Consider the following 25,697-nt stretch of genomic DNA (forward strand, 5'->3'; position numbering starts at 1 on the left):
CACAAGTCGTTTGCACCTTCGCGCCGACCGCACTCGGCTTCCCGGGCACGAGGTTCAATAAACTAAGAACTATCACATCGATAACAATATTCCAAATAAAAAGTAATGCACTCAATCACAAAACAGTATTCACAGAAACGTACAATAAAATGTGAAAGCGAGGGGTCGGCGCGGCGCTCCCATAACAAACAGCGACCGTAACAGTAATAGATATCTGTAACACTACTGCGTGCGTCTGCCCGCAGCGTCGCGGCGACTGACAGACTCGCTCCGCACTCGACATATCACCGCTCTACTTATCGCACTATCGATATCGTACACATTATGTTAACTACTATATTTTGGCTTCAACGGTAGAACTAGTCGTTTGGCACGCGAGCGCTCCCCGGAGCGACTCGTGTTAACACATTTGTGCCGTCGGTGACGCGTCCCGGCCGCGCGGACGGCCCCGGCTGCCGCTGGGCGACTGTGGCGAGGCCTGACCCATACACTGACCACAGAAACAGCGAAATTACTGGTTTCGTCATCTGATATAGTAAGCTTTGTGGTTCCATCACTTTACATATTTTTACTCTAATACATCAAAACAAACTACTGAAACTGATCTGTAAGGATTTAAGTGAGAAATCACTAAGTAATATCGGTAAGACAGGAATAGATTATTTTTTCCTTAGCCAAATCCCTTGTACGAGTATAATTATTAAAGCGGATACGACCGTGAAGACCGTCCTATTTCACGCAGTTACTTATCTGACATATCAACCGACTTTGAATAATGCAATTTATTAATTCTTTTAGAGTTTCGATCAACAACACCAACTGGATATCGGGTCAGCGCAAAAATTGCATCTCGGGAAATAATAGCACACTTAAGAAATAAGTTCTTATTTAATTAACGCCAACTCACAGTTAGCGGAGTATACATGGGAATTCTAAAGAGTTAAGAATATTAAATTAAATTGATGCCAGACGAAAAATGTGATTAATTACAAATTATAATAAAAGAAGTCACTTCTTAAGTGCGCTCTTATTTCCCGAGACGTAACTTTTGCACTGACCCGATATCTAGTTGGTATCGTTGATCAAAGCATTCGAGGGATGGCTTCAATCGTGTCATGAGACTCGCAACGCAAGTGAGCATCCCGGAACCCTGCGCGTCAGACCCGTTCTATACAATCGTCGACATACATAAATATCGCATCAATTACTCTAATAAAAAAACGCTCCCGCGAAACACCCCTAAGAAAAGTTCAGGGGCTCGCACCGGGCGTCGAGACATAACTTACTTAAATATTTAAAGCTGAGGACGTTCAACGGTCGCATAGAACCGAACACGAGGTCGCTCACTGACGTCATTAAAGCCGGCACATCCTAAAATTGCATCCGCACGACACTCATCGACGCTGGAATTTCGTGATTTCGATCGCGCTCTTGGTCCCAAACGGAATCACCGGGAACCGCATCATCGGCGTTTTGTTTTTTAAGAAACGTCCACCTTCGAGCCCGCCGCATCGGAGCTGCACGTCGGCTCGGGCGCGGGCGCGGCGCTCACAGCAGCACGTCCATGCGGCTGCCGCGCCGCAGCAGGCGCGCGCCGGGCTCGCCGCCGCCCAGCGCGTGGAACGACACCGTCACCGTCTGCTGCCCGAAGTTGGCCTCGAACCTGCCGCACGCGCACGTCGTCAGCCGGGGCCGCCGCCGGATCGAATCGTCTCCCGGGGTGGGAGTTGTGAAAAACGCTCCAGCGTTCGCGGGGACGCTGCGTTAAATCGAAACGCGCAAACGAAATTTACACGTGAACGATTTAAACGTTTCGTCGATCGCATTCAACGAGTCGATGTCGATTCGTCGACCGCGATCGCGACCGCGAGCGGAGAGAGACGTTCGATTTTTCCGGCGACGGCTCCGATATAACATTTTTTGGGTATCGGGACCGGTATGAATTTTAGGGAAGCGTCGCAGCAATATGCCCAAAAACAGAACACATCGCTGCAGACGTCACAATGTAAACAGTTTACATCGCTCGCGTTGTACTAAAGATAATTCGAACGTCGAGCACTGATACCGCAGTGGATAATGACCACATATTTTGATCACTCAGGGTGGGTTGCACCATCTCAGTTTAACTTTGACAAACGTCAAAAATCTGTCAAACTCCATACAAAATACACCGGTTTTCGTTATAGTTACAGTCAAAGTCAGGTGGTGCAACTCAGCCTTAGTGTGTGTCAATTTGTAATGCGACACTGAGTCGAACTCACTCGGTGGCGATGTTGACGTGCGGCGGCGCGCCCACGGCGTTCTGCACCACCAGGAACAGCTTGGTGGCCAGCTCCAGCACGTGGCACGTGCGCAGCACCACGTCGCCGCGCCGCCGCCACGCGCCCTCGCCCTGCGCACCACACACGTCACGTCACGCCACGCCACCACACCAGGCAGACAGTCACACGTCACCGCGGCACTCACCCCGAACAGGCAGCCGGGCGCGTCGGGCGCGTCGCGCGACGAGCACTGCGACAGCTCCTCCAGCGAGCTCTCGGCGCCGCCGCACTGCGCACACACACGCGCGTTTCACGTTAAAACTATTATACTTGTTGCAATCCACGAAGGCGAGTGAGCTTAACGTGTGTGGTGGCTCGCCACTGTTCGTTTTTCAAGTTTTGTCACCGTAAAATTGTGAATTCCGTCAGATTATAATCTGACGTAGTTAAATTACAATCTAACCTAACCTAACCCATTGTTAGTTTACAATCTAACACGTAATATTATAAACTGACAGAGTTCACAATTTCACGTTGACATAATTATACATTACGACATTACACTGTCGTCATGTGCGTGTACACGTACAAGTGTCACTCACGTCACTCGCCTTCGTGAGTTGCTAGAACTGTAGTAATTTTACAAATGCAGAAGCTTCGCATGTCACAAATTATTATCGTGATATCTCAACAAAAGAATATAGGCGAACGAATATGACAACTTTAAAACAGATTAACGGGGCACGAGAGGCACGGCCCGGTCGAGTCGCTGCGCGCCCGGCGGCCGTGACGTCACTCCGGCGCTCCGGTACGGACGGGGAGCGTGCGGGAGGCGCGCAGTCAGCTCGCGGCTTATTCCACTATTCCCCACTGACAATCCCCGTCAACGGGGATTAGTGAACTTTTTGTTCACTATTCCCCGTTAACGCCAATTGGAGCTTATAATGTTAAAAATAAAATCCTATTATAACGGGGATTGTCAACGGGGAATAGTGGAATAAGCCCAGCTCGGCTCGGGTTGCAGTCGGTATTCGTTCCGGCCACGTGGGCTCGGCACTGACCGCGCGCACGTGCACGACGAGCAGGTCGTCGGCGTAGGGCGACAGCGACAGGCGGTAGACGGCGTGCGCGGGCACGCGGCGCTTGACGCGCAGCGAGCGCGGCTCCAGCAGCAGCAGCGCGCCCGTCGACACCACGCCCAGGCAGCGCGACACGCGCCCGCTCGAGCGCGCCACCTGCGCCGGGGCACGAGTTAGGCTGACTTGCACCGTCTCACTTTAACTTTGACAAACGTCAAAAATCTGTCAAACTCCATACAAAAAGCACCGGTTATTGTTTAGAATTTTACGAAAATTCATGTTTCCATACATCGAAGGGACCGTTCGGTGTGTATATTTACACGAACCGTTTGGGGCCACTGACACTTGGGCTCATGACTCAAAAACTTTTTTACGTCGACACGTCAAATTTGACTCATGTGATAAGACTTGCAAGTCGTGAACTGTGATACAGTCAGAACGTTTATCTTGCAAGGGCAGACGCCGCTCGCGATTATTTATAAATGGCTGAGCAGATACATAATTTTAGGTTTCATTATTTGTATTGCTGTCGGTTTTCGTAATAAATAAAAATAAAAACGAGCATACAGTTTCGTATGTAAATACGAGTCCTCGAAATAAAGTTTTAAACAAAAAATAATAACGCGAGTCGCCGAGCGGAGTCAGCGGAGACGGCGGCTCACCTTGCCCACGAGGTCGGCGAACACGACGTACTTGTCGCCGGTGGCCGCGCCGGCGCCGCGCCGCCACGCCGCCGACGCGCGCAGGCGCACGTAGTCGCCCACGAAGGGGTGCGCCACGCTGCGCGCGTAGTTCAGCTTGCGCTCCTTGAACAGCACGCTCGCCGTCACCTTCTCGCGCATGCGGTTGCGCGCCGTCTGGTCGAAGGCGGCGCGGTACAGGCGGCAGCGCCAGCGGTGGTGCAGGCGCCGCAGCAGCTGGTCGGCGCGGCCCAGCAGGCGCGGCTGCGGGCACGGCGGCCACGCGGCGCACGCGGGCGACAGGTGGCGCGCGGGCAGGCGCCGCCACAGCGCGCGNCCAGCGCCGCCGCCGCGCCCGCGCCGCCCAGCGCCGCCACGCGCCGCCGCGCCTGCGCCACACCGCCGTCAGCCAAGCACGACCGGGCCGTGAGGGGTTGTCTACGTTTTATCGAAAGCCGTTTCATCGATAAAACGACATTCGATGAAACGGCTTTCGATAAAGCGCAGGGAACCCGGTCGTGCGGCGTGTGGAACGAACATAAATACCTGCAACTGTCTTTGTAACGCCTGCCTTTCGGGTAAATCGCGCGTGACCTGCGAAACGCCGTTATTAAATAACATTTAATTTTCAAATTATAGTACGATCGGTACCTATCTTCTTCTAAATATCATGATCGTAAATTTTAAATGAAAATTTTATGGTAGGTATGGTGGTGAATTTTCAAAAAGTTTTCGGGAATCTTTAAATGCAGTTCTCTTTCTTTCCGAAAATAAAAGAATGTTTTTTTGAATAATATTTTCTATCTATATTATTCCAACCCGTATAAAACGACTCGACCGACTCGGAGGAGGAACCGAACCGAGACGGACGGGCCGGCTCCGCCGCGATCACCTTGTACGCCCGCCAGGCGCGCGCGATGACGGCCTGCGCGCGGTGGCGGCGCCGGCGCGCCAGCCGGGCCCGGCGCCGGCGCCACGCGCGCTGCACGCCCGCCACCAGCGCGCCCACGCGCGCGCCGCGCAGCGCCTCCAGCTCCCACACCTGCGCGAGGGCCGCGGTTTATTTATTTATTAGGTCTACCAACATTGTTACATAACAACATGTACACTTAAAAATAACAATTATGAACAAAGTTACAATGCAACAACAATTATAGGCTGACACAACAAATTTAGATTCAATGCAGTTTGTTCCGAAGCGTTCCATGCACACATAAGACATTTAATCATATCAATAATAGTAGAATTTTGAATTATACATGACTTATCTTATAAGTAGGTACCTTCTTACTTACTACAAATGCAAATTATGTTTCATTTACTAAAAGAAAAAACGGTTACCATAGCAAAGAAATAACGGTTTCCTTTACAAATTCACGGAACAAATCGACGGCGCCCGAAGAGGTCCCCCGACCGACGCTCACCGTGCGCGGGCTCCTGATGAACACCTTAGTGCGGCCGTAGGCGAACTCGGCGCTGGGGATGGGCAGCGCGCGCAGCAGCGCCCGCGCGGCGCGCACGGGGTCATCGCGGGCGGGCGCGGGCGCGGCGGGCGCGGGGGAGGCGGCGCGCGCGGCGGCCAGCAGCCCGTAGCGCGCCAGCAGCGCGCGCGCGCACATCGACTCGCACCAGCCGTTGCGCCGCAGCAGCGCCANTTAGAAAACGAATAGAGGTAACTTTGGGAATTTATTCTATCGATTCAACTTCATCAAATCGTGTTTCCATCCGTTAATAGCCCCAGAAAATATCCTCAACTATGCCCAAAAAAAATCTTAGCCTTTTATTTTACTGTTTAGTACCTCAAAAATGAAAAATGAAAACCTCATTTTCGCCATTTTCTCTGTTACCCGGCTTTAAGGGAGGGGGGGGGGGGTCGATCATGCCTAATATTTCTTACAAGGAACATTTTTCGGATGAAAAGGTAAAAAACAGACTTTTCATTCAGTCATAACTTTTTACTGACAGCATATTTTTGATTGCGATTTGGTTATAATGAATCAGTATTTAGTAGACTATTTTACTACATAGGTCTCGTTAGTGGTGGACATTTGGACCACACTCCATACAATTTTGGTCATTGTCCTTTGGTTTAATTATGAAAAAAAAAACAATTCGTGTTAAATATTTAAGTATTTGTCAGCACTAACCGGCGACGGAGGCGGCGGGCGGCGCGGCGGGCGGCGCGAACAGCGCGGCCAGCAGCGGCTCGCGCGCGGCGGCCAGCGCGGCGCTGCAGCGGCGGCACACGGCGTCGCGGTTGCGCTCCACGATGCCGCGCGCGCTGTACGACACGGGCCCGCCGAAGTGCACCACCCTGCGCCGCGCGCCGGACCTCAGTGGGGATCGAATCGAACGACTCGACACGACTGTACACTCGATACTTTTTTAGTATCGATACTTTGAAATTGAATATCGAGTAGGCGTCGGTCGGTCGTACTCATATCGGTATGCCACATAGGCGTAGGATCACACAAATAAAACTGTTTCATTTTGACATTGATAAATTAATATTAATGTTTCTGAACGAATTCGCTTCGTGAACGGATTCAATTTTCGATTCGATCAAGAAGCGCCACTCGTCCAGACCTAAAGCCTGGTCCGTGAGCACGTATAATTTTGTCCAATGACCCCAAGCTACCCATCCTTATCGCTCGCGCGTAATTATGTTGCTGTCGCGCTCGCATATTCACTGCGGGCGCGAGTCGCACAGTTGCGACAGCAATGTAATTACGCGGGAGCGATAAGGATGGGTAGCTTGGGGTCATTGGACAAAATTGTACGTGCTCACGGACCAGGCTTTACCGGGACTCACCGCTTCCGGGCGATCGCCAAACAGAAACATTTAGAAAAAGTAATATTTTTGGGAAGCATTACAAAAACAGCGTTTCGTTCGGGGCACTCACTGGAAGTGGTCGGGCGGCACGACGAGCAGGCGCGGGTGGCGGCGGCGCTGCAGGCGCGCCAGGAAGCCGGCGTCGCCGCCGCCGCGCAGCGTGGCCTCGCGCAGCGCGCCCAGCACGCTGTCCGGGCCCTGCGGCAAGGACACGCGAACTGACTTGTGTGCACTCGCCCTTTCACCTTGCCGAGAAGGGTAAAATGAAGCCAGAAAGGGTTTATTTTTCGAATGTGTGTGTACAGTGGGTGAATTGTGTGTTTATCCGATCGTATATTTAATTTAATTTTGCGTAAGGCATATTCGATCTGAACTGCCTGATCTATATTTGTTGCATATACATGCTGTTCGTTTTCCATGTAAAATAAATAGATAATTTGGAACACCGACAGCGAGAATGCGTGTGCGTGAGCGACAGAGTGTATCGGGAGCCGGTCAGGGTGGCTGGTGGCTGGTGTCTGGTGGCTGGTGTCCGGTGGCGGTGTACTCACGACGTCGAGCAGGTCGGCGTGCAGCTCGTGGTCGGCGAAGGGCAGCGGCGCCCAGGCCAGCCCCTCGCGCGCGTACTCCTCCTGCTCGCGCCGCAGCGTGGCGCCCGTCACCGCCGCCTGCGTACACCCAGCGTGTTACGACGATGCTTTCGTGACTACGGACGCGTTGTGTCAATGACAAGCGGAATTCGGTAAACGTAACTAGTTTCAAGTTATGATTTTTTTATTCGCCCAATTTAAAATATTCTTAATTTTAAACTTTCGCGTTGCATAATTTAGTTAATTTAAACGTCAGGCAAACAGGTTGTCAAGAACAATTTAAAAGCAAAATAAGAAAAAAAAATAAAGACGTCACTTTCCAAACAAACCCAGAAAAATATGGTTTTTCATTTGCTCTCTTCATAAATTATTACGAAATATTATGTAGAGAATCACAGGTAATACTTAAGTATTACCTATCCGCATTAAAACCTGTTTAAATTAATTAAAAAATATTATTTTCGTACTATTGATTTTATCAAATTAAAATCCGTTAACGTTTCGCAGACGTGACGTTCGTTGGTCTACAATGAACGTGTTACCTGCACTCGCTCGGCGGCGTAGTTGATGAGCAGGCGCTCCAGCGAGTTGTGCGCCAGCGACTCGAAGCCGTACACGTCCAGGATGCCCAGCGAGCAGCGCTTGCCCGCCTCGGCCGGCTGCGACAGAGGGCGCGTCAGTCAAATCACACGTCACAGGGCACGCGGCACACGGCGCACGCTACACGGCAGTCGGGCTACCTTGATGGCGTCGTTGACGGCGTTGATGAGCCACGTGAACAGGCGCGCGTAGGTGGCGGCCAGCAGGCGGTCGCGCAGCGCGCCGGCCCACTCGGCGCTCTCCCAGGCGTAGCCGGCGCACGAGCCCTCCGTCGAGCTGTCGTCTGCGTACACCCGCCCGCGAGCTCGTCAGACAACTCTACTCGCTAATATTTTCATCAATTTCTATGAAAATGCGTAAACGAGAACTGTTTCTGTTTACGTGACACGCGTTTTATCGATCTCACTAAAATGGAACTCGTAGTAAAAACAGTCTTATACAGGGTGTTTGATAGAAGGTTAGACAAACTTCGTGGTTGTATAGGTAAGGTCGTTTTGGGAATACAAGTTCGCCAATTTAACCCTTAGTTCAATGGGTTAAAAACACGAGAGAAAAAAAAATAAACGGTTTTTAGATCGACATAAATAAATAAAAACAAAAATATAATTTAAAAATAGTAGCTCACTTGGGGTCAAATGAGCGAACTTGTATTCTCAAAATGACCTCACCTATACACCCACGAAGTCAGTATAACCTTCTAAAGCCTGGTCCGTGAGCACGTAGAATCCCGTTCAATGACTCCAAGCTGCCCATCCTTGTGGCTCGCACGTAATTATGTTGCTGTCGCGCTCGCACACTCACTGCAGGCGCGCGTCGCACAGTCGCAACAGAAATATAATTACGCGCGAGCGATAAGGATGGGTAGCTTGGGTTCATTGGACGGGATTCTACGTGCTCACGGATCAGGCTTATGCGACAGTAGCCTGTGCCTTATGTAGCCTGCGGTCAGGCAATATGAAACGGACAGACCGGCGCGCTCGTCGTCGGCGGCGGGCGCCGCGCCCAGCGCCGCCAGCAGCTCGGCCTCGTCCACGCCCACCAGCGCGCACGCCTCGCGCAGCTCTGCCCGCAGACACACGAATTTATAACTTCTGATAAATGCAAGAGGATTTATGGCACTGTTTAATCAAACATGTAGATACATACTCAATCTTAAATAACAACTTGAAAAGTTCCAATTGCCCAAGGCGGGAATCGAACCTACGACCTTTCGCTTGCCGGGCGACCGCTCTTCTAATTGAGTGCCTGCTTCTTCTTCTACATACATACTTCTTACGCTTGTATACATACTGTCCCAAAATTCAACGATAAGCCGCCGCAGAGTGGACATGGTCATGACTAATAAGATATAAGAAAAAAAAAATTAAGATAGATTTTACTTCTTATTTTTCCCAAAGTAGTCATGACAGTGTCCTTCTTACGGCGCCAGCTTATCTTTGTATTCTGGGGCACGGCGTATAATGTAAATATGTAAATAAATAAAATAAATCGTGTGGCGCGGGCGCGGCGCGGCGTACCGTAGTCGTGGTTGGGGCGCACGCCGATGGTGCCGTCGATGTTGTGCTGCGGCTCGAACTGCACGTTGCCCAGCTTGAGCACGAAGGCCAGCACGCGCACCACGGCGCCGCACCAGCCGCCGCCGAAGCCCAGCGCCGCCATGGCCGCCTGCAACGCACGCGCACGATACAGGCACGGCGACTCCGTTTTGGAAGATGACTTTCGTATTCTATCTTTCTAGTGACTCTTTTAATTTTTAATGTATGAAGCAAAGATAAACGATGTGATGTATGCATTGTTATTGTATTTTAAATAAACAAGAAACTTAAAAAGCACACTAATTTTTTAGTAAATTTTAACAGGCGCAATTGGTATAAACCTATTTTTACAAAAATGTCAAACACCCGAATTCACAAACGATACTTGCTTATGTAAAGCAGCAAATCAAACGCACAGAGTTGAATAAAGCTCTGTGATTGGTTCGTGTGTCACCCTGTGCATCCACCGCACGCGCACTGTGAGACCTCATAGTAATGTTTGTGAATACGGGCGAAAGACATTTTAAAAACAATAGATTGCAATAGATATAAAAATACAATCAAAAGTATTTTTTTTTTAAATAAAATAGAATGAATTTGAAATCATTAAATACACCCTGCAGACAACTCTACGACTTGTAAGAGATGCGGTCATGCGATGCCTCACCTTGGTGAAGGCGAAGTGTTCCGTGTCGGCGCGGTCGGCGCGCGGGCCGGNGGGGAGGCGGCGGCGGGCTCGGGCGCCGCGCCGCCGCCGCCGCGCAGGATGCGGTAGTGCTCCCACGAGCGCTGCAGCCGCAGCCTCTCTGCGAACCGAGCTCGCCAGTCACGCGCGTGATTCAAGCTCGAAACGCAGCGCGGTAAAAACTACGAACCCGATTACCGCTCTGCGTTTCGATTCAAAATAAATACTAATCCGTTTTCGGTCATTTTAATTAACTCCCGACGGAAAAAGAGGTAACGTTCTTTATGTTCGCTAGCCGTTATACAAGTCATCGGGGGTGAGTGGGAATGGAAAACCGAACGTCTATAAATGCACCCGAGTGGGGTATCAAATGAAAGAGCATCACGTGTAATTAGAAATTTCAAAAACCCCAAAGCTAACAATAACGAGATCAACAGAAGTTGATTTTTAAATGCAGTGTCAGTTATCAAGCGGGGCGGTACTGACTGAGCAGGTGCGGGTCGGCGCCGGCCAGCAGCTGGTACAGCACGTGGAAGCTGCGCTCGCCCTCGGCCGCGCCGCACAGCCGCTCCTGCGCACAAGGCACACGTCACACGTCACACGCTGCACCCACGGTTCATCGCATTCTAATTATTTATTAGTTCCATTCTATTTTACCTTTTCCAAAAGGTCTGCATGTGCACATAAAAAATAACGGTTAGGTTACTTGATGACGTACGTTTCGATGACTACGATTGGAACGTAAAATGATTTTGGTACTCACAGTGTGTTATGTGTCCTCCGACGGGTTGCCCTTTGAAATCAAATTCTATTTCTAATAATTTTCCCTGAAAATAAAAAATTTAGGTAATGTAAATACGCGACACGGTATCGGCGTCAGAATAAAAATCGTGGGTCGATCTAAACGACTGAATAATTTTGTTTCATAAAATTCTAATTGCTTACTGAATTACTATTGTAATGGTGTAAATCCTAAATCCCAACTAATCCCAACTTAATATTATAAATGCGAAAGTAACTCTGTCTGTCTGTCTGTCTGTCTGTCTGTCTGTTACGCTTTCCCGCTTAAACCTCGCAACCGATTTTGATGAAATTTGGCATAGAGATAGTTTGAGTCCCGGGAAAGAACATAGGATAGTTTTTATCCCGGTTTTTGAAACAGGGACGCGCGCGATAAAGTTTTTCTGTGACAGACAAAATTCCACGCGGGCGAAGCCGCGGGCGGAAAGCTAGTAACTCCATAAAATAAAGTCAGTCAACAGGGGTTTCTCATCATTTGTAACTTATTGATCTACAAGATGTGTACAGGTTCATTCGTAAGACACCTGCAACCTCGCAGGAGTTGACGATAGCTGACATCAGATCAGATGAGGAATTTTAACATAAATCCACAAAAATATTTTTGAACAAACGCTTATGCTGTCAGCCAGCGAGGTCGCCGGTGTTCACACGTAAGCCAGTACAGCGAAGCAAACGTTCGCATTGCCGCGAGCGCACGCTCCGCAGCTTGTACGCACGAAGCGGGAGGCGTTGTGGTTGCGCGCGGTGGCGGCGTTGCCGAAGGCCTCGAGCAGCGTGCCGGCGGCCGTGAGCGCGCCGCCCGCGCCGGCCTCGGGCTCGCCGCCCGCCACCACCGCGCACTGCAGGCACACGCGCGCCGCCTCCGTCTTGCCCGCGCCGCTCTCGCCTGCACAGTGCATACCCCGGCGCGGTTAAAATCGCGATCGCTGAGCGGTAAGTGCTATCACTACTAAAAAAAATTATGAAAAACGTCACTATTGAAGTCAGCAAACGTGTCCTCGCCGAAAACAGGCTAGTTTTCGGCAGTTGCTATAGCGATCGCCATTTTGGCTTTTGCTTACAAAATTTCTTACAAATTCTATTTTCGGCCAAACGCGCCCGTTAATACCCGGTGTCTTACATTGCTATAGGTAGCCTTTCGCTTGACAGAATACGAGTTTGAGATCACGAAATGTTCGAAGTTTCGAAACGGTGAAACGGCAAAAGTGAGTCTGATTTTTTTTTATTCTAAGTATAAATCAATTTTAAGGTGCAAGAGTAATTTAATTTAAACGAACGAGTTGCGAGCGAGGCGGCGAAATCTCACCTGTGATGACGATGCATTGGCTTTCATTTCGGTCGCGCACCCATCTGTATGCGGCGGCGGTGATCGCGTAACTGAAAAGAGGTGTAAACAAACAATGAATCGTCAGCGTGCAGGGAGACGGAACGAACCGCAGCCGCGGCGGCGGGACTCACAGGTGCGGCGGCAGCTGGTGCGGCGGGCGCGCCAGGTACGCGCGCACCAGCTCGGCCGAGTACAGCGGCAGCGGCCGGCACGGGTTCACCGACACCAGCGCGTTGCCCACGTACGTCTGCAACACAACAACATTTATTATATCGGTTCAGAGTTCTGTGAAGACATCGCAGACCGGAATGGACTGTGGGATGTGACGATAGTTCGAGACGAGAGTTTCGAACGACATCCCACAGGAGCCGTCGCCGCCGACTCACGTAGATGAGGTCGCGCTTGTAGCGCACGTGCAGGTTGTGCAGGAAGGTGTCCTCGGTGAGCGGCGCCAGCAGCGCGGCGTCGTGCTGGCCGGCGCCCGCGTCGCCGTCCGCCATGCCGGTCACCGCGCCCGCGCGCGCCCGCCCGGCGCCATGCGCGCGCCGTGCCGGTGCGGTGACTGCAAGTACAGGCGACGCTTGAAGCACGAAACGAGGAAAGGTTCGCGCCACCAGCAGCGTAAATAAGAGCGTGTCGAAGAGGTTCCTATCCGGGCGGCGCCGACGAGTGCGTGTGTTGGTTGACGAGCCGGTTTCTATACGGTTCGGCGTCGGGCCGGTTCGTCGCCGCGGCCGGAAGCCGGCTCGTCAACACACGCCTAAAGCGACGTAGAGAGCGAAGGATGGAGCCACAAACAGGGAATGGAAAATATGCAGTATGCATAAGGAGTCCTATACTGATACTAATAGAAAATCTTTTTACGCGCATAATACGTAGATACGCGACCATCTGAACCTTGGGTAGGTTAAGTTAAAAACTGGTAAAAATCACAAGTAACCTATGACTTTTTACACAAACTTTGTCAGTCTATAACTTCTATACCCCATTGAATTCGACATTGAGCTTTCGGTGGGGTAAAATGTGCATAATAAGAAAACTACTGACACCCATTTAATCCCATACGATTCTGGGTTTTTTGTCCATACAAAATTTTATGGACATTGTCCTTTTATAAGACCAACTCAAATACCTTAGCATTATCCCACTATTTGTGTATATTTTTAGTATAATCTTACTTACTGCCAAATTCCCAATAAACCATTTTATTTTTCTTTTTTTAAGCAGGACAAGGGAGGTATTTGACTGCAATCGCACCTGTTGTTAAGTGAGATGCAATCTAGGATGGTTCATATCTGCCCTGTAAGTGCCTATTTACTCTATTTTTTTAGTATTTGCCATACTTGCTCAACATGGCAAAAAATTGGAGCGGTGAGATAGTGGCGCCCTCTTGTCAATGTCTTGATTATTATTATTTTCTTCTGTAATTTAAAATGTTGATTGGAGAGGCACTCCCTGAAAACCAGTGTCGGGGCACGCATGCATGCACGAGTGGCTTGATTAATGCTGAGCGGGCGCCTTTTTGCACAAAAATATGCATGTATAGTTTTAAGTCCCTTTGTTCTGTATTTTATTTTATTTTTGTGTCAAATAAAGTTTTTCTTATTCTTACTCTCGCCTTGAAAAGGTATTATAGTTTCCAGGAAATTATGGTAGAAGAAATTATTGGAACATAGTAGTACCTTGCAAGATTTACATGTTATTTAATTGGGAATTGTTGTACCTACTACCACAAAAAGTTTTATAATATTCAGTCACAAAAAATATATTATAAACAAATACAATGTAAATTTTACTAAATATAAAACAAATTCATAAGTACCTACTAGGGTATTTTCTGTAAGTATTCAATGAAATCACTAATGATTGTTTATGCTAAAAACAATTTGTAAAAAAATATTACCAAAATTAGTAGAAATTTATGATTCCAGTATTAGAAAATCAAATACCTGCCTTTAAAACAGAAGAACAGTTCAATTAAAATGTTTAAATCTTAACAAAAGTACTTAGGCTGATGCTAAACCATAAATTGTCACAGGACCAAATTGACCTAATTAGTTCATAAATATCAGTATTGTGTTAAACACAACTCGATAATATTGAATACTAATGTAATAAAAGTTACAATCGTGGGGGTGTAATATTAGTGTTATATGATATTTTAATTTAGAAAAAATAATAATGATCTACACGAACCTAAACTACCGTCAGTTACCAAAGAAATGCAATTCGATGAATGCTTCAAAAAATATATATTTTTATCTTACCTGTAATAAAATATTGATTACACTTTTAATAATTAGCACTGTGATACTGCTATCGAATGAAAATCATTTTTAAAACATTTAATTTCCAAACATAACTGCAATGGTACCAAGTTACAATTATTTCGTTTGAGTGACATTTGACTGACACACCACAGATTAAAGCTGAGTGTTTGACACTTGCGATTTGCAGTACGTTCCGAAATGCAGTCAAACGTTCATAACTCGGGAATCTATCTCACAAACATACTTTATTATGTGCCTTAATAAAACACAGCGTTCTGTTGAGAGAGCTGTCTATGATCTTTGCCTTATTTTAGTCTATGGTATAAGAAAACTTACCAATTGTCTCTGCTTTATCATCAAGTTTACCTTCTTCATACACCAGCTGGCACCACTTTCTATGGAAATTGGTGATCTGTCAACTTGACATTTCATAGCGTTTGTGATTTTTGCCGCCTACACAGCAAAAATTTTTATCTTCTTGTTTTAAGTATAAAATAAGAATAAAACACAGTTAAAATGTGCAAATAGGAAATATAAGTGATGCAGAGTGTAAGGGTAAAGAGTGGTGACGGTGAAAGGTTGACTTCTGTCGGCCCGGATGAAGGAAAAGCTCGAAATCCGAGTCGTCTTTTTCAGATTCATCCTCATCATCCTCGGAAATGGAAATGTTTGCTTCACCACCTCCAAATAGGCGACGGAGGCCATGTAAGTGTTAACCCCACTCGTAAGACACTCGGTCGAAACTTTGACGACTCAGATGAATGTTATTTCCAACTTTGTTGCGCACCACTTACCTTCTACATCAAGCCTACTAGATGGTAATAGCTTGCAAAGTAGTATTCAGTTCCTCTAAAGAACGATTTCAGTTACTTCGTTATCGTAAAGTGAAGTTCATTCGATGACTTTGCGAATGCAGTACGATGATACGATTACTTTTACGTTGCGGCAATCACTAAAATTCGCTAAAATGACACTAATGACGTTTAAAAAGTGGCACGCTCGGCTTCATACAATTTTTGACACATGCTGCATCTATCCATATCTGTGGTGTGTTCAATCCACTCTAATGATCTATAACTTTTATCATGAATTCGTTGATCACCCACCTACTCTGATGGGTTTAGATATAATACTTCCACTTAAAAATGTTGGTACCTACCTATTCAATTAATATAATTCTCTTGCATTGAACTTTCGAATAGGAATCGATAAAGGCTCATTCCAATTTTAATGGTTTTATTTATTTATAAGCAATGGAAATAATAACTATTTTTTGGTTCATACAAAACAAAATAAATTTTAAATGATATGCTAAAAGTTTTTATTTTTAAATTCTTGTCATTTTCTAATAATTTTCATAATTAATTTGTAATAAAAAAACAGAAACAATGTCACTTCACTTGTGGACTTGTGGCGTGTTCTTGTACTTCAAACAAATTGCACTATTGCCAAAATCAAAATTCAATCGCGCATTTTTCACGGACACGGAACATCATTTTTGAATCTCTGACAGAATGGAATGGAATCACAAATGGAATGATCACAGATATGGATTAGAGTAGATACAGCAAGTTGATCGTCAAAGCGTGCCATTCCGATATGTCCAAATGGACATACATGGTCGAGTGATGTTCATGTAATCCGATTACAACAATCGGTTACGATGATTTTACGAGGACATTAGTACGAACACGGTAGAAAGAAGAAATTATTTACGGATTGAGATTGTAATTAACAGCACAAGTAACAAATAATTAATTAGAATAAAGTAGCAGTAGAAGAAGTATAAAGTAGCATTGTTTTTAATACATATCCTGCGATGTACTCTTAAGAGTTAAAACCATGGTCCCTGTATGTGGTGCACTCATACCGATCCCAAGGAACCGTACTTACTCATAACAATAAGACACACACTGATTATATCCTCAATATGGTCATACTACTTCAAAATGTCTTATAGAAACAAAAATTTTAAATTTGCTCAAAGTCAATGAAACTCAATGTAAAATCTTCTTTTTCTTGACATATGTAACATTTAATAATAAGTTTAAATACTGGTAAAACGTTTTAGGAAGTAATTACTGTGAAAATACAAAGAAATATGTTAACAATGATCCACTGTCAGAAATCACGAAATAAACACTTACGCGTGGAATTTTATATCACTTCCAGGACAACACGAACTACCGCAACCACGCACTATACAATTTTGCACCATTTCTTCAGACAAAACAATGATAAGGTCCCTTGAAAAATCTCAAACGAAATCAACTGCATAGTAAACAACCGCCATGATGGGCCGGATTCGGCCGATGTTGCCACATTACCGATACCTCAGAAATTGGGATTGTAATTCCCTGATTCGCCAACACATTAAGCCTAAATGGCCGACAATTTTGTGATTTTTTATTTAACTAGGTAATCTAAGTTTCAAATATTAATTATTTATTTATTTAAATTCTTATTTGGTTAGTGAATTGGCTATTTCGAAGAATTTACAAGGAGATTTAAATAAGAAGATAGCAATACTACAGTTCACACTAAAAAGAGAGGTAGGGCCACAGAGAGCGAGATAGATATAAGTAGGTATTTGACTCAAGTTTTGTTCCCAACTTTGCCCTCCATTTTTATCTGTAGCTTCATGGGAATGATCCATGATCCATCCATGTATTACTTTTCTCTATGATCCATCCATTCATTCAGTAATTTTGACAACTGCATTACAATAGAATTGATTGTGATTTTATTTATTCTAAATAACCTTTTTAATGGTTCGGTGCTGTTTTATGAAATATACATTTATTCTAGATTACAGTTGGAATTTCATCAAACTGCAAAATGAGTTTTTTATTGTAAGTATTTTCATAGGGCTCGACGATACAAGTCTATTTTTAACTGATCATTTTCCGTCTCGCTGACGTCTTGTTTACGTCCGTAGTCAAGTTTCGGCATTGTTCAAACAAATATGTAAATTCGAGCTAAATCGTCGCCCTGCCAGGGCCCCACCGACGCTTCTAATAGCGATCGTTCTCACTCGTTTCTGGACACACCTACCGCTCGTCCGTTTCTTTGTCGTTCGGAACGGTTTATTTATGTCGGCGCATCAGTGAGGTGTCGTTCTGTGTCCCGCAGCGGGAGCCGGTCGAACAAGACCTTCAAGCCGAAGAAGAACATTCCTGAAGGCACGCACCAGTACGACCTGATGCGGCACGCGGCGGCCACGCTGGGCTCCGGCAACCTGCGCCTCGCCGTCATGCTGCCCGAGGGCGAGGACCTCAACGAGTGGGTCGCCGTCAACAGTCAGTATCAGTGCTCACTTCATAGCTACAGAGACACAACTTTTCTACAACATTGCTGAGTTATTGAATTTCAATTCCTCTTTATGTGTATAGATAGGGTGTTTCTGAATATCATTGCATTCAATGTAAATCAGTGCTGCTTGATCATAATAAAATTGCAGGATGTCATGTGAATCATCAATCCAAAAGATAAATTATTTATCATGTGTACCTACTTCCTTTACATTTAAGTACACATACTTATTTGATCAGCCCATTATACTATACTATATTGTTTATTTTTCTGTATAATTTGAATAAGTAAATTTTTGAAATCACTTGCAAAACCAGTTATTCTATAGCGGTCTTAAATTTTTGTTCTATATCAAACACATTTGTACCAAACTCAAGTCCCCAAAAGACAGGACTACCTAGTTTGGGGACTACTAGGAAGTCACCTGAATTCTTATTAGTATAACTACTTTGTAAACTTATGTAAAGTGCATTGTTCTGGAAATAAATTTATTCTATTCTATTCTAAGTAAAATGCTTTATTATGAGATAAAATTATTTTATGAAAATTGATTTTATTCCATTTGCTAAGGTAATAAAATATCATAATAATATTACCTCATTACTAATTTACCTATTAAAAATAGAGATTAATAATTATCATCACATTTAGGACTTGTAATATTTAATGATTGATCCTGTAGTTATTGCTGTGCTGGTGATAATGCATATTCTTACACAGTAAACAGAAGTTTGTATGTAATACATCAAAACTACATTAAAGTTTTACCTTGTATTGCAGCGGTGGACTTCTTCAACCAGATAAATATGTTGTACGGCACCATCACGGAGTTCTGCACCGAGGAGTCGTGCGCGGTGATGTCTGCGGGGCCCAAGTACGAGTACCACTGGGCGGACGGCCACACCGTCAAGAAGCCCATCAAGTGCTCCGCTCCCAAGTACATCGACTACCTCATGACTTGGGCGCAGGACCAGCTTGATGATGAAACACTTTTCCCTTCAAAAATTGGTAATCCTTTTGCAGATCATCAAAAAATGTTATCTAAATATTAATACAGTCAATTCCTACTACATTATAGCCTCCTAATTAAAAATCTGCAGTTTATTCAAAGAAGTTCAGTAGTTTTTGTGAGAAAGAAAGGACAAACATCCATCCTGAAAACTGTCACAATTATAACTAACTAGCTTTTGCCCGCGGCTTCAGCCGCGTGAAATTTAGTTTGTCACAGATCATCATAAATAATAGCCTATTGTTATTTTGGGTTATAAACTATAACACTGCAAAGTTTCATCAAAATCCGTTCAGTAGTTTTTGCGTGAAAAAGTAACAAACATGTTAACATCGATGAAGCACCTGATGTCGTGTCCTGAGTGCCCAAGCAACTGCACTTAGAAGGATTTGATGACTGCTACTGACAACGCCACTCTTGTGGCGGAGTTTTGGGCTGACACTGTGTAGGTTTGTTGTCGACACGAAAAGAAGACATCCAGACATCCATACAAACTTTCGCAAAATATTAGTAGGATATTGAAACACACTTAAAGGCTTCGGCAGACCAAACGTGGGGCAGTAGCAGCGCTGTTTGAATACGGGCCCTCGCAAGTTGTAATACAAAAAACTCTTTGCACACCAAATTTGAACGCGGGCCCGGGCTCCAACCGCGCCGCACTGCAACTGCCGAACGACTAACCAGGCAGCGCGGGAGCGGGACAGAAGCGGCGCGAGCGCGGGCCCGCGCTGTTGTATTACTATGGCGGCCATATTAGCATGACTCTCCGGAGGCAGGCCGGTAGCAGTGCAGCGCAGCACGTTGATAGCGGTTTACGAATATTGTATTTTTTACAACCGCCCGCGTTGCAACCTCTTTGAAACTGCCGCTGCCTTCAGTGTGCCTACTGCCGCGCTGCAACTGACCCGCATTTGGTCTGTGGAAGCCTTAATAGTTTCCCGTTGTCACGGCAGGTGTCCCGTTCCCCAAGAACTTCCTGTCGATGGCGAAGACGATCCTGAAGCGACTGTTCCGCGTGTACGCGCACATCTACCACCAGCACTTCCCCGAGGTGGTGCAGCTGGGCGAGGAGGCGCACCTCAATACCTCCTTCAAGCACTTCATCTTCTTCGTGCAGGTCTGAACGCTGCAGTGCTGTGTCGAAACGTAGAGCCGAATGGCCATGTTTCGATTTATTCAATTTTATTCATCGTTTATTTTTATTGTTTTCTATATCTACATATCAGTTTTAACGGAAGCCAGTGCTGAGACCTGTTTTTGATATTATACATTACTAGTTTTAAAAATGACGATACTTCCACACGACCTTTTCATCCCCTTTTTTTTCACATTAAAAAGTAGCATAATGCCCTTTCTCAGGCTCTTAATTGTGTACCAAATTCCATTTAAATCGGTTCAGTAGTTTTGACGTAAAAACGAGTCAGACAGACGGTTACTTTCGTATTTATAATATTAATATGGATCGATTAATCTTTACGGATACGTACCGTTAAAGAATGCGCGAGTATACTTTTCATAATGGTTATTTTTCGGCATTAACTTTGAGTCCTAAATAGTGAGTTTGTCTCCAGGAGTTCAACCTGATCGAGCGGCGCGAGCTGGCGCCGCTGCAGGAGCTCATCGAGAAGCTGACGGCCAAGGAGGCGCGATGAGGCCCCGCCCGGCCCGGCCAGCAGGCGCGATGAGGCCGCCCCGCCCCGCGACGCACCGCAAGTTTTGTAAGCCTAGGAATTTTTCATTATCCTGATATTTTTTTGTGTTATTCATCTCGAGCCGAGAGGTCCCGAGTTTACTTTGGTTTCGCTTCGCTGTACCGTTTTTTATCGAGTAGATTCGAATGTCCGACTGTTTGACTAATATAGACTAGACTAACTTTTCTAAAAATTGATAAAGATTGTGATATGATATTTTTGATATCGATCGACGAGCGAGAGTGTCGTTCTAGGTGTAAGTGATGCCATAAGATAGGGAAGTTCGCAGATAGGCTTTACAGATGATGGCCTTCCTATATGATAATAATATAGATTTGATTAACATACAAAATAATATTTAGATTTGATACAGATGTATTACAGAATCTACAGATTATTATAGATTAATTAGCTGATCTCTTAATAAGAATCCGAAAAATGGTTTAACTTAATGATTCTTTCTTAAAGGGGAAAGGCCCTGCAATACGAGGGGCGGCTGAAAAGTTTTGAGCCTAGGGTATTAAAAATGCCGATAGAAAAGTATAAAAAATATATTTTTCTATTTAATCTCCCTCTACTACAACGGACTTCTTACATTTGTGTAAAAGAGCTTTTAAGTCACTGAAAAAAAATTCGCAATCTTTGCCTTCGAAATGAGCTTTTAACGCCGCCTTCATTTCTTTGTCACTCAAAAATCTTCGTTCCTGGAGGTCTTTTTTCCAATTTGAGAATTAGACAAAATAGCTAGGGATTCGGACTAAACTGTGTAGTGGGTGATTAATTTCTTGAAATCCAGTTTTACCCGGGGCAAGCCATGCAAAATGCGCGGTGTGCGCGGGCGAATTGTCTTGCAATAAAAGATTTCCTTTCGCCAGTTTGCCTCTTAATATTTCAACAACCACTTGACGCACTCTTATTTACAGTACAGCATAATAATCCCCGTTTATTGTAGTTTTTTTAAGTAGGTAGTCAATGAATAAAATTCCTCCACAATCCCAAAAATAGTGGCTATGAGCTTGGGTGTCGATCGCTCCACTTTGAATTTCCGCGGCGGCGTTTTCCCTTTTGAATCCATTGCATTGACTCTTATTTTGACTCTAGATCGTACTGCCGGATCTACTATTTATCAATAGTGACAATGTGAGAAAAAAAATTATTAGGATTATGGCCAAAGATGTCCTAAAACCCCTGCGAAGTTGTGACTCGACACTGATTGTCGAGCGGCGTGAGCATTTTTGGCACCCATCGCGCGCACCCCTATTTCATGTGCAAATGAGTATGAAAAATATCACCGATACGTTCCTTGTTAATGCCTATGGCTTCAGCTATCTGTCACAGCTTAATTCGCTGATATTTAAAGCAAGATTATTTAAATTTTCATTATTTTATTCGTTAATGGCGAAATCTGGGCGCCCTGACTTGCGGTCATCTTTTAGCGAATCCCTGCCATGCTTGAACTATCGGATCCAATCTTTCATGATGGCAAATGAAGGCCCAGACTCCCAATAAACGGTAGACATCTCTTCAAATGTTACCGTCAGCGTTTTGTTCCTCTTTTTGAGGAATTTTATGACAACTGTGTACTTCAATTTCGTACATTGCGCGGATGACTGAGACATGATGATGTTTACGGCTCAATTACTAAAAGCGTGATGACGCTAATGAAATGAAACTTTGTACATATACTAAGGAGGTTATTGGCAAATTAATTAAATTTATCGCGAGTCAATAATAACACTTGAAGATACTTAGGCTCAAAACTTTTCAGCCGCCCCTCGTACATATGTTTAAATCTTACACAAGAGCATGTTTTGAAGCAGGATAGGCGGAATAGTTTTTTTGTAGTGTAAATCTAGAATGATTCATGCCACTATCTCTGTTAGCCATTCTCTTGATAATGTCATAAATATGCGATTATTAGATTTTATAGTGTGCACACATTAAGGTCCGTTTATATCTACGGACATTGAGTGTGCAATATTCTATTATACAGTGTCTATTAACGTATTTATATCTATCTATCGTTACACGGCCGCGCAGACACCAACAGATACGGGCGGCCATTATTCGCGGAAAGAATATTTTGTCTGTACGGTTCCGGCACGCACGCTCAATATCTGTAGATATAAACAGACCTTTACTTAACAAAACCACCATTTATTCATATCCAATATGGGACTGGACATCCCAGAATTTTTGTAATTATTTAATAATTTAACAAAGTAGATATAAAAATAATTTATAACTTTAAGTTTCAAATATCGCGTTTATTTAGTTTTATGACTCGGGTGGGCGAGTCCATTATAAAAGTATCAAATTTATAAAAAAAAACAGTAATACATACCATTAAAATAGCCCACATAATTTTTATCAAATAGCCTTAGGAGCCATTTGGAAAATCACAATATTTAATAAAGTTGCCGAACCAAATCCTTTGGGCGATGCATACAAACAAAGGGGGCCAGTGAAATGATGACCAATGTGATTTTCAAATAATGATATCGATAACGCCCCAACGTTTTTATGCCATAGAAGTAATTATTACACTTAATTACACCGATAAAAATTGTCCGGTCCCCTATTGAAAATCTACAGGGATTATGGGATTAATTACAATCAAATAAAGTATCTAGTTGCAATTCTCACAGGTGCTTTTAAGATGTATCTAAAAAGTTTGATGCTTGAATTTCATTGAAATACTCAATTCCAGGCTATAATAAATATAGTACTTCAAATAACATTGATTAGACTGATTGTAGAAACAATAAATTAATTTTGATGTGTTTATTTCATATCAGAATATACTTAGGTATCATATGTTTATAAATTTATGAATTAACTGCATTTTGTTGGTTACAATACAAGCTCATGTGATGACACGATTCAAAACTGAATACTCGAATCCCTGAGTGAGACTTACTAAATTGGTGTGCTAATATTAAGATTTATTTATTATCGTGATGCGAAACAGCGCAGTTCGCGCTACGACTATGTTTACTATTAATTTAATGAAATTTTATTTATCATTTGTGTTTATATTCTGAATTTATCTCAGTAGCATAATTAAGTGATTGTAGATATATTTTGTGCATTTAATATAATATTACACAGAATTGATGAGTTGAATCTGTTATAATAGTAATGTGCGACTGCCTTTCCTTTAGAAAGTGTCAGGAATGTCGTACAGCTAAAAAATAAATTACATGATAAAATTACTTGTAGTTTGATTATTACATAAATAAAATACTGTGTATACACATACTATCAAGATTTAATTGTATCGGTACATACATATAAAGTACGACAGCTTAGTCTACTAAGAATTATACAAATTAAAAATGTCGATATTTCGATATCAAAATTTACTTTTTACCTTGATGGGTTGAAACGGAACAGAGCGTTCACTTTATACTTCACTTCACCGCGACCGTAGGGTTGAGGATCATCAAAGAACTGAGTTTTTTTTTTAAATCAATTCCAAGATCAAATAAGAAATCGACTAAACAAATTACGTTTCACCACTATCGACCAGATTCTTCGATTAATCACGTCAAATATCGATACATTCAACACAGGGTTCACATCGAGGACAGCGGACGACACAACATCATTTCATCCATGCGAACGTGAGATCACACCGGATCGTCCGCTATATAAATAAAATGTCGTTCCATTCATAAACAAATAAATAATCGCGGTGAGCGCGCACAAAGTCAATCCGTTCAAGGCAAAACGTACACCTGATTCAGTACCGAACACCCCGGACGAGACGGCTCCACGGCGAGCGGGCGCGGCCCGGCCTAGCTGCTGGACACGGGCGGCGGCGGCGGCGGCGGCGCCAGGAAGGGCGGCGCCCACGCGAAGCCGCGCCACGGCCCGCCCGCGGCGCCCGCCGGGCCCGCGCCTGCAGGCACACACATTGTCAGTCACGTCCGACGCCGCAGCACACTTCCGCTCTGCAGGCGAAGCAGGTGCCCCGCTTACGTTAACACCGCTCACGGTTCGATGTGTGCGTGAGAAGGGTTTCGCTGCGGCGCGGAAGTGTGCCGCTGGCGTAGGTATATTGGTTTAAATATACAGTAAAATCATAGTATTAATATTTCTATCGTACGCACCTGGCGGCGGCGGCGGCGCATGCGGCGGCATGCCGGGAGGACCCATTTTGTTTTCGCCCTGAAACAAAACAAAACTTCGTTCAGACTCGGTGACAGTCTAGCGGATGTAAAAATATTAAAACTGAGAAAGCTGCGTACGCCCGTAACACGCGTACGTCCGGTTGGACGCATACCGCCCGTCGAGTGAATCAAAAACTTTGTACCGTTACCGTATGAGATCGACGGTGTACCTAATAAATAAAATAAAAAGTTTCAATCTTTTCCTGAGATCAAATCGTATTATTGAAATAGGGAAAACTTGTTTTTTACCTAGAAATAATTATAGATGTAACTAGCGGCCCGCCCGCGACTTCGTACGCGTGGACCCCGTTTTACCCCCCCCCCCCCCTCGACGGAAATACCGTTGCGGAATAGCAATGGTTTGTATTGGCGGAAGACCCGCGCCGGACCTCAGATGGGCGTCGTTTTGCAAAACCACACTCTGTATAAATTTAAAAAAAAAGTAGGAAAAATTGTCGGGCACTCACCTGCATCAGCTGAGCGTGGGAAGGGTGCGGCGGGTGCGGCGGATGCGGCGGCGGCAGCGGGTGCGGCGGCGGCGGGTGCGGCGGCAGCGGCAGGTGTGGCGGCGGCTGGCTGCCGGGCGGCGGCGGCTGGCTGTTCACGCCTGCCACACCCAACGATGAGGGTCAATCGTTGATTTTTATTGGAAAAAACACTATTTGTTTTTTATTTACTACTATCTTTCAGTTAGACTTGTGATCGCTGACCGTCTTTAAAAGGATCCTGAATTATTAAATTCGAAACGAACGACACGTTTTGAAAATATTTATTTTAATATTACACGTTTTTGTCGAACAAGAAGAGATCTATTTGAATGTTGTTGTTTTTAAAACATGACCGACAGTT

The 25,697-nt window shown here is 44.9% G+C and overlaps 2 protein-coding genes and 1 long non-coding RNA gene across 3 annotated transcripts; 1 reads left to right on the forward strand and 2 right to left on the reverse strand.

The window, feature by feature from the left end:
- LOC114354788 (unconventional myosin-Ia) lies at nucleotides 1-14,794 on the reverse strand. Its single transcript, XM_028307349.1, is given in 24 exon segments — nucleotides 1-1,663; nucleotides 2,262-2,392; nucleotides 2,467-2,550; nucleotides 3,323-3,496; nucleotides 4,003-4,409; nucleotides 4,840-5,062; nucleotides 5,445-5,572; nucleotides 6,168-6,334; nucleotides 6,924-7,051; nucleotides 7,099-7,521; nucleotides 7,986-8,102; nucleotides 8,184-8,326; nucleotides 9,013-9,105; nucleotides 9,561-9,708; nucleotides 10,246-10,307; nucleotides 10,310-10,384; nucleotides 10,750-10,834; nucleotides 10,921-10,934; nucleotides 11,027-11,090; nucleotides 11,781-11,950; nucleotides 12,371-12,441; nucleotides 12,523-12,638; nucleotides 12,778-12,953; nucleotides 14,659-14,794. Coding segments are annotated over 23 exon segments (3,252 nt in total). The 5' UTR covers nucleotides 12,892-12,953; nucleotides 14,659-14,794; the 3' UTR covers nucleotides 1-1,548.
- Nucleotides 14,795-17,346: 2,552 nt separating this feature from the next.
- On the forward strand, nucleotides 17,347-24,156 carry mats (MOB kinase activator-like 1). Its single transcript, XM_028307341.1, has 6 exons — nucleotides 17,347-17,513; nucleotides 17,794-17,960; nucleotides 18,754-18,981; nucleotides 19,936-20,099; nucleotides 20,554-21,156; nucleotides 22,455-24,156. Exons 1-5 carry the CDS (start codon nucleotides 17,500-17,502, stop codon nucleotides 20,632-20,634), a joined length of 654 nt encoding a protein of 217 aa, XP_028163142.1. The 5' UTR covers nucleotides 17,347-17,499; the 3' UTR covers nucleotides 20,635-21,156; nucleotides 22,455-24,156.
- Nucleotides 24,157-24,549: 393 nt separating this feature from the next.
- LOC114354782 (uncharacterized) lies at nucleotides 24,550-25,398 on the reverse strand. The gene is made up of 3 exons (XR_003656050.1): nucleotides 25,316-25,398; nucleotides 24,789-24,846; nucleotides 24,550-24,577 (listed from the first exon to the last, which is right to left on the reverse strand). It is a non-coding gene; the product is annotated as an uncharacterized LOC114354782 (long non-coding RNA).
- Nucleotides 25,399-25,697: the final 299 nt, after the last annotated feature.

Source organism: Ostrinia furnacalis, unplaced genomic scaffold, assembly GCF_004193835.3.
Source record: "Ostrinia furnacalis isolate ACB-3 unplaced genomic scaffold, ASM419383v2 OfSCF2162, whole genome shotgun sequence".
NCBI lineage: Eukaryota > Metazoa > Arthropoda > Insecta > Lepidoptera > Crambidae > Ostrinia > Ostrinia furnacalis.

Bases quoted from the DNA above. Each gene is read 5' to 3' on its own strand.
- mats (XM_028307341.1), top strand. The intron at 17,961-18,753 runs GTCAGTATCAGT...CTTGTATTGCAG, and splicing joins CGAGTGGGTCGCCGTCAACA to CGGTGGACTTCTTCAACCAG. The intron at 18,982-19,935 runs GTAATCCTTTTG...TTGTCACGGCAG, and splicing joins ACTTTTCCCTTCAAAAATTG to GTGTCCCGTTCCCCAAGAAC.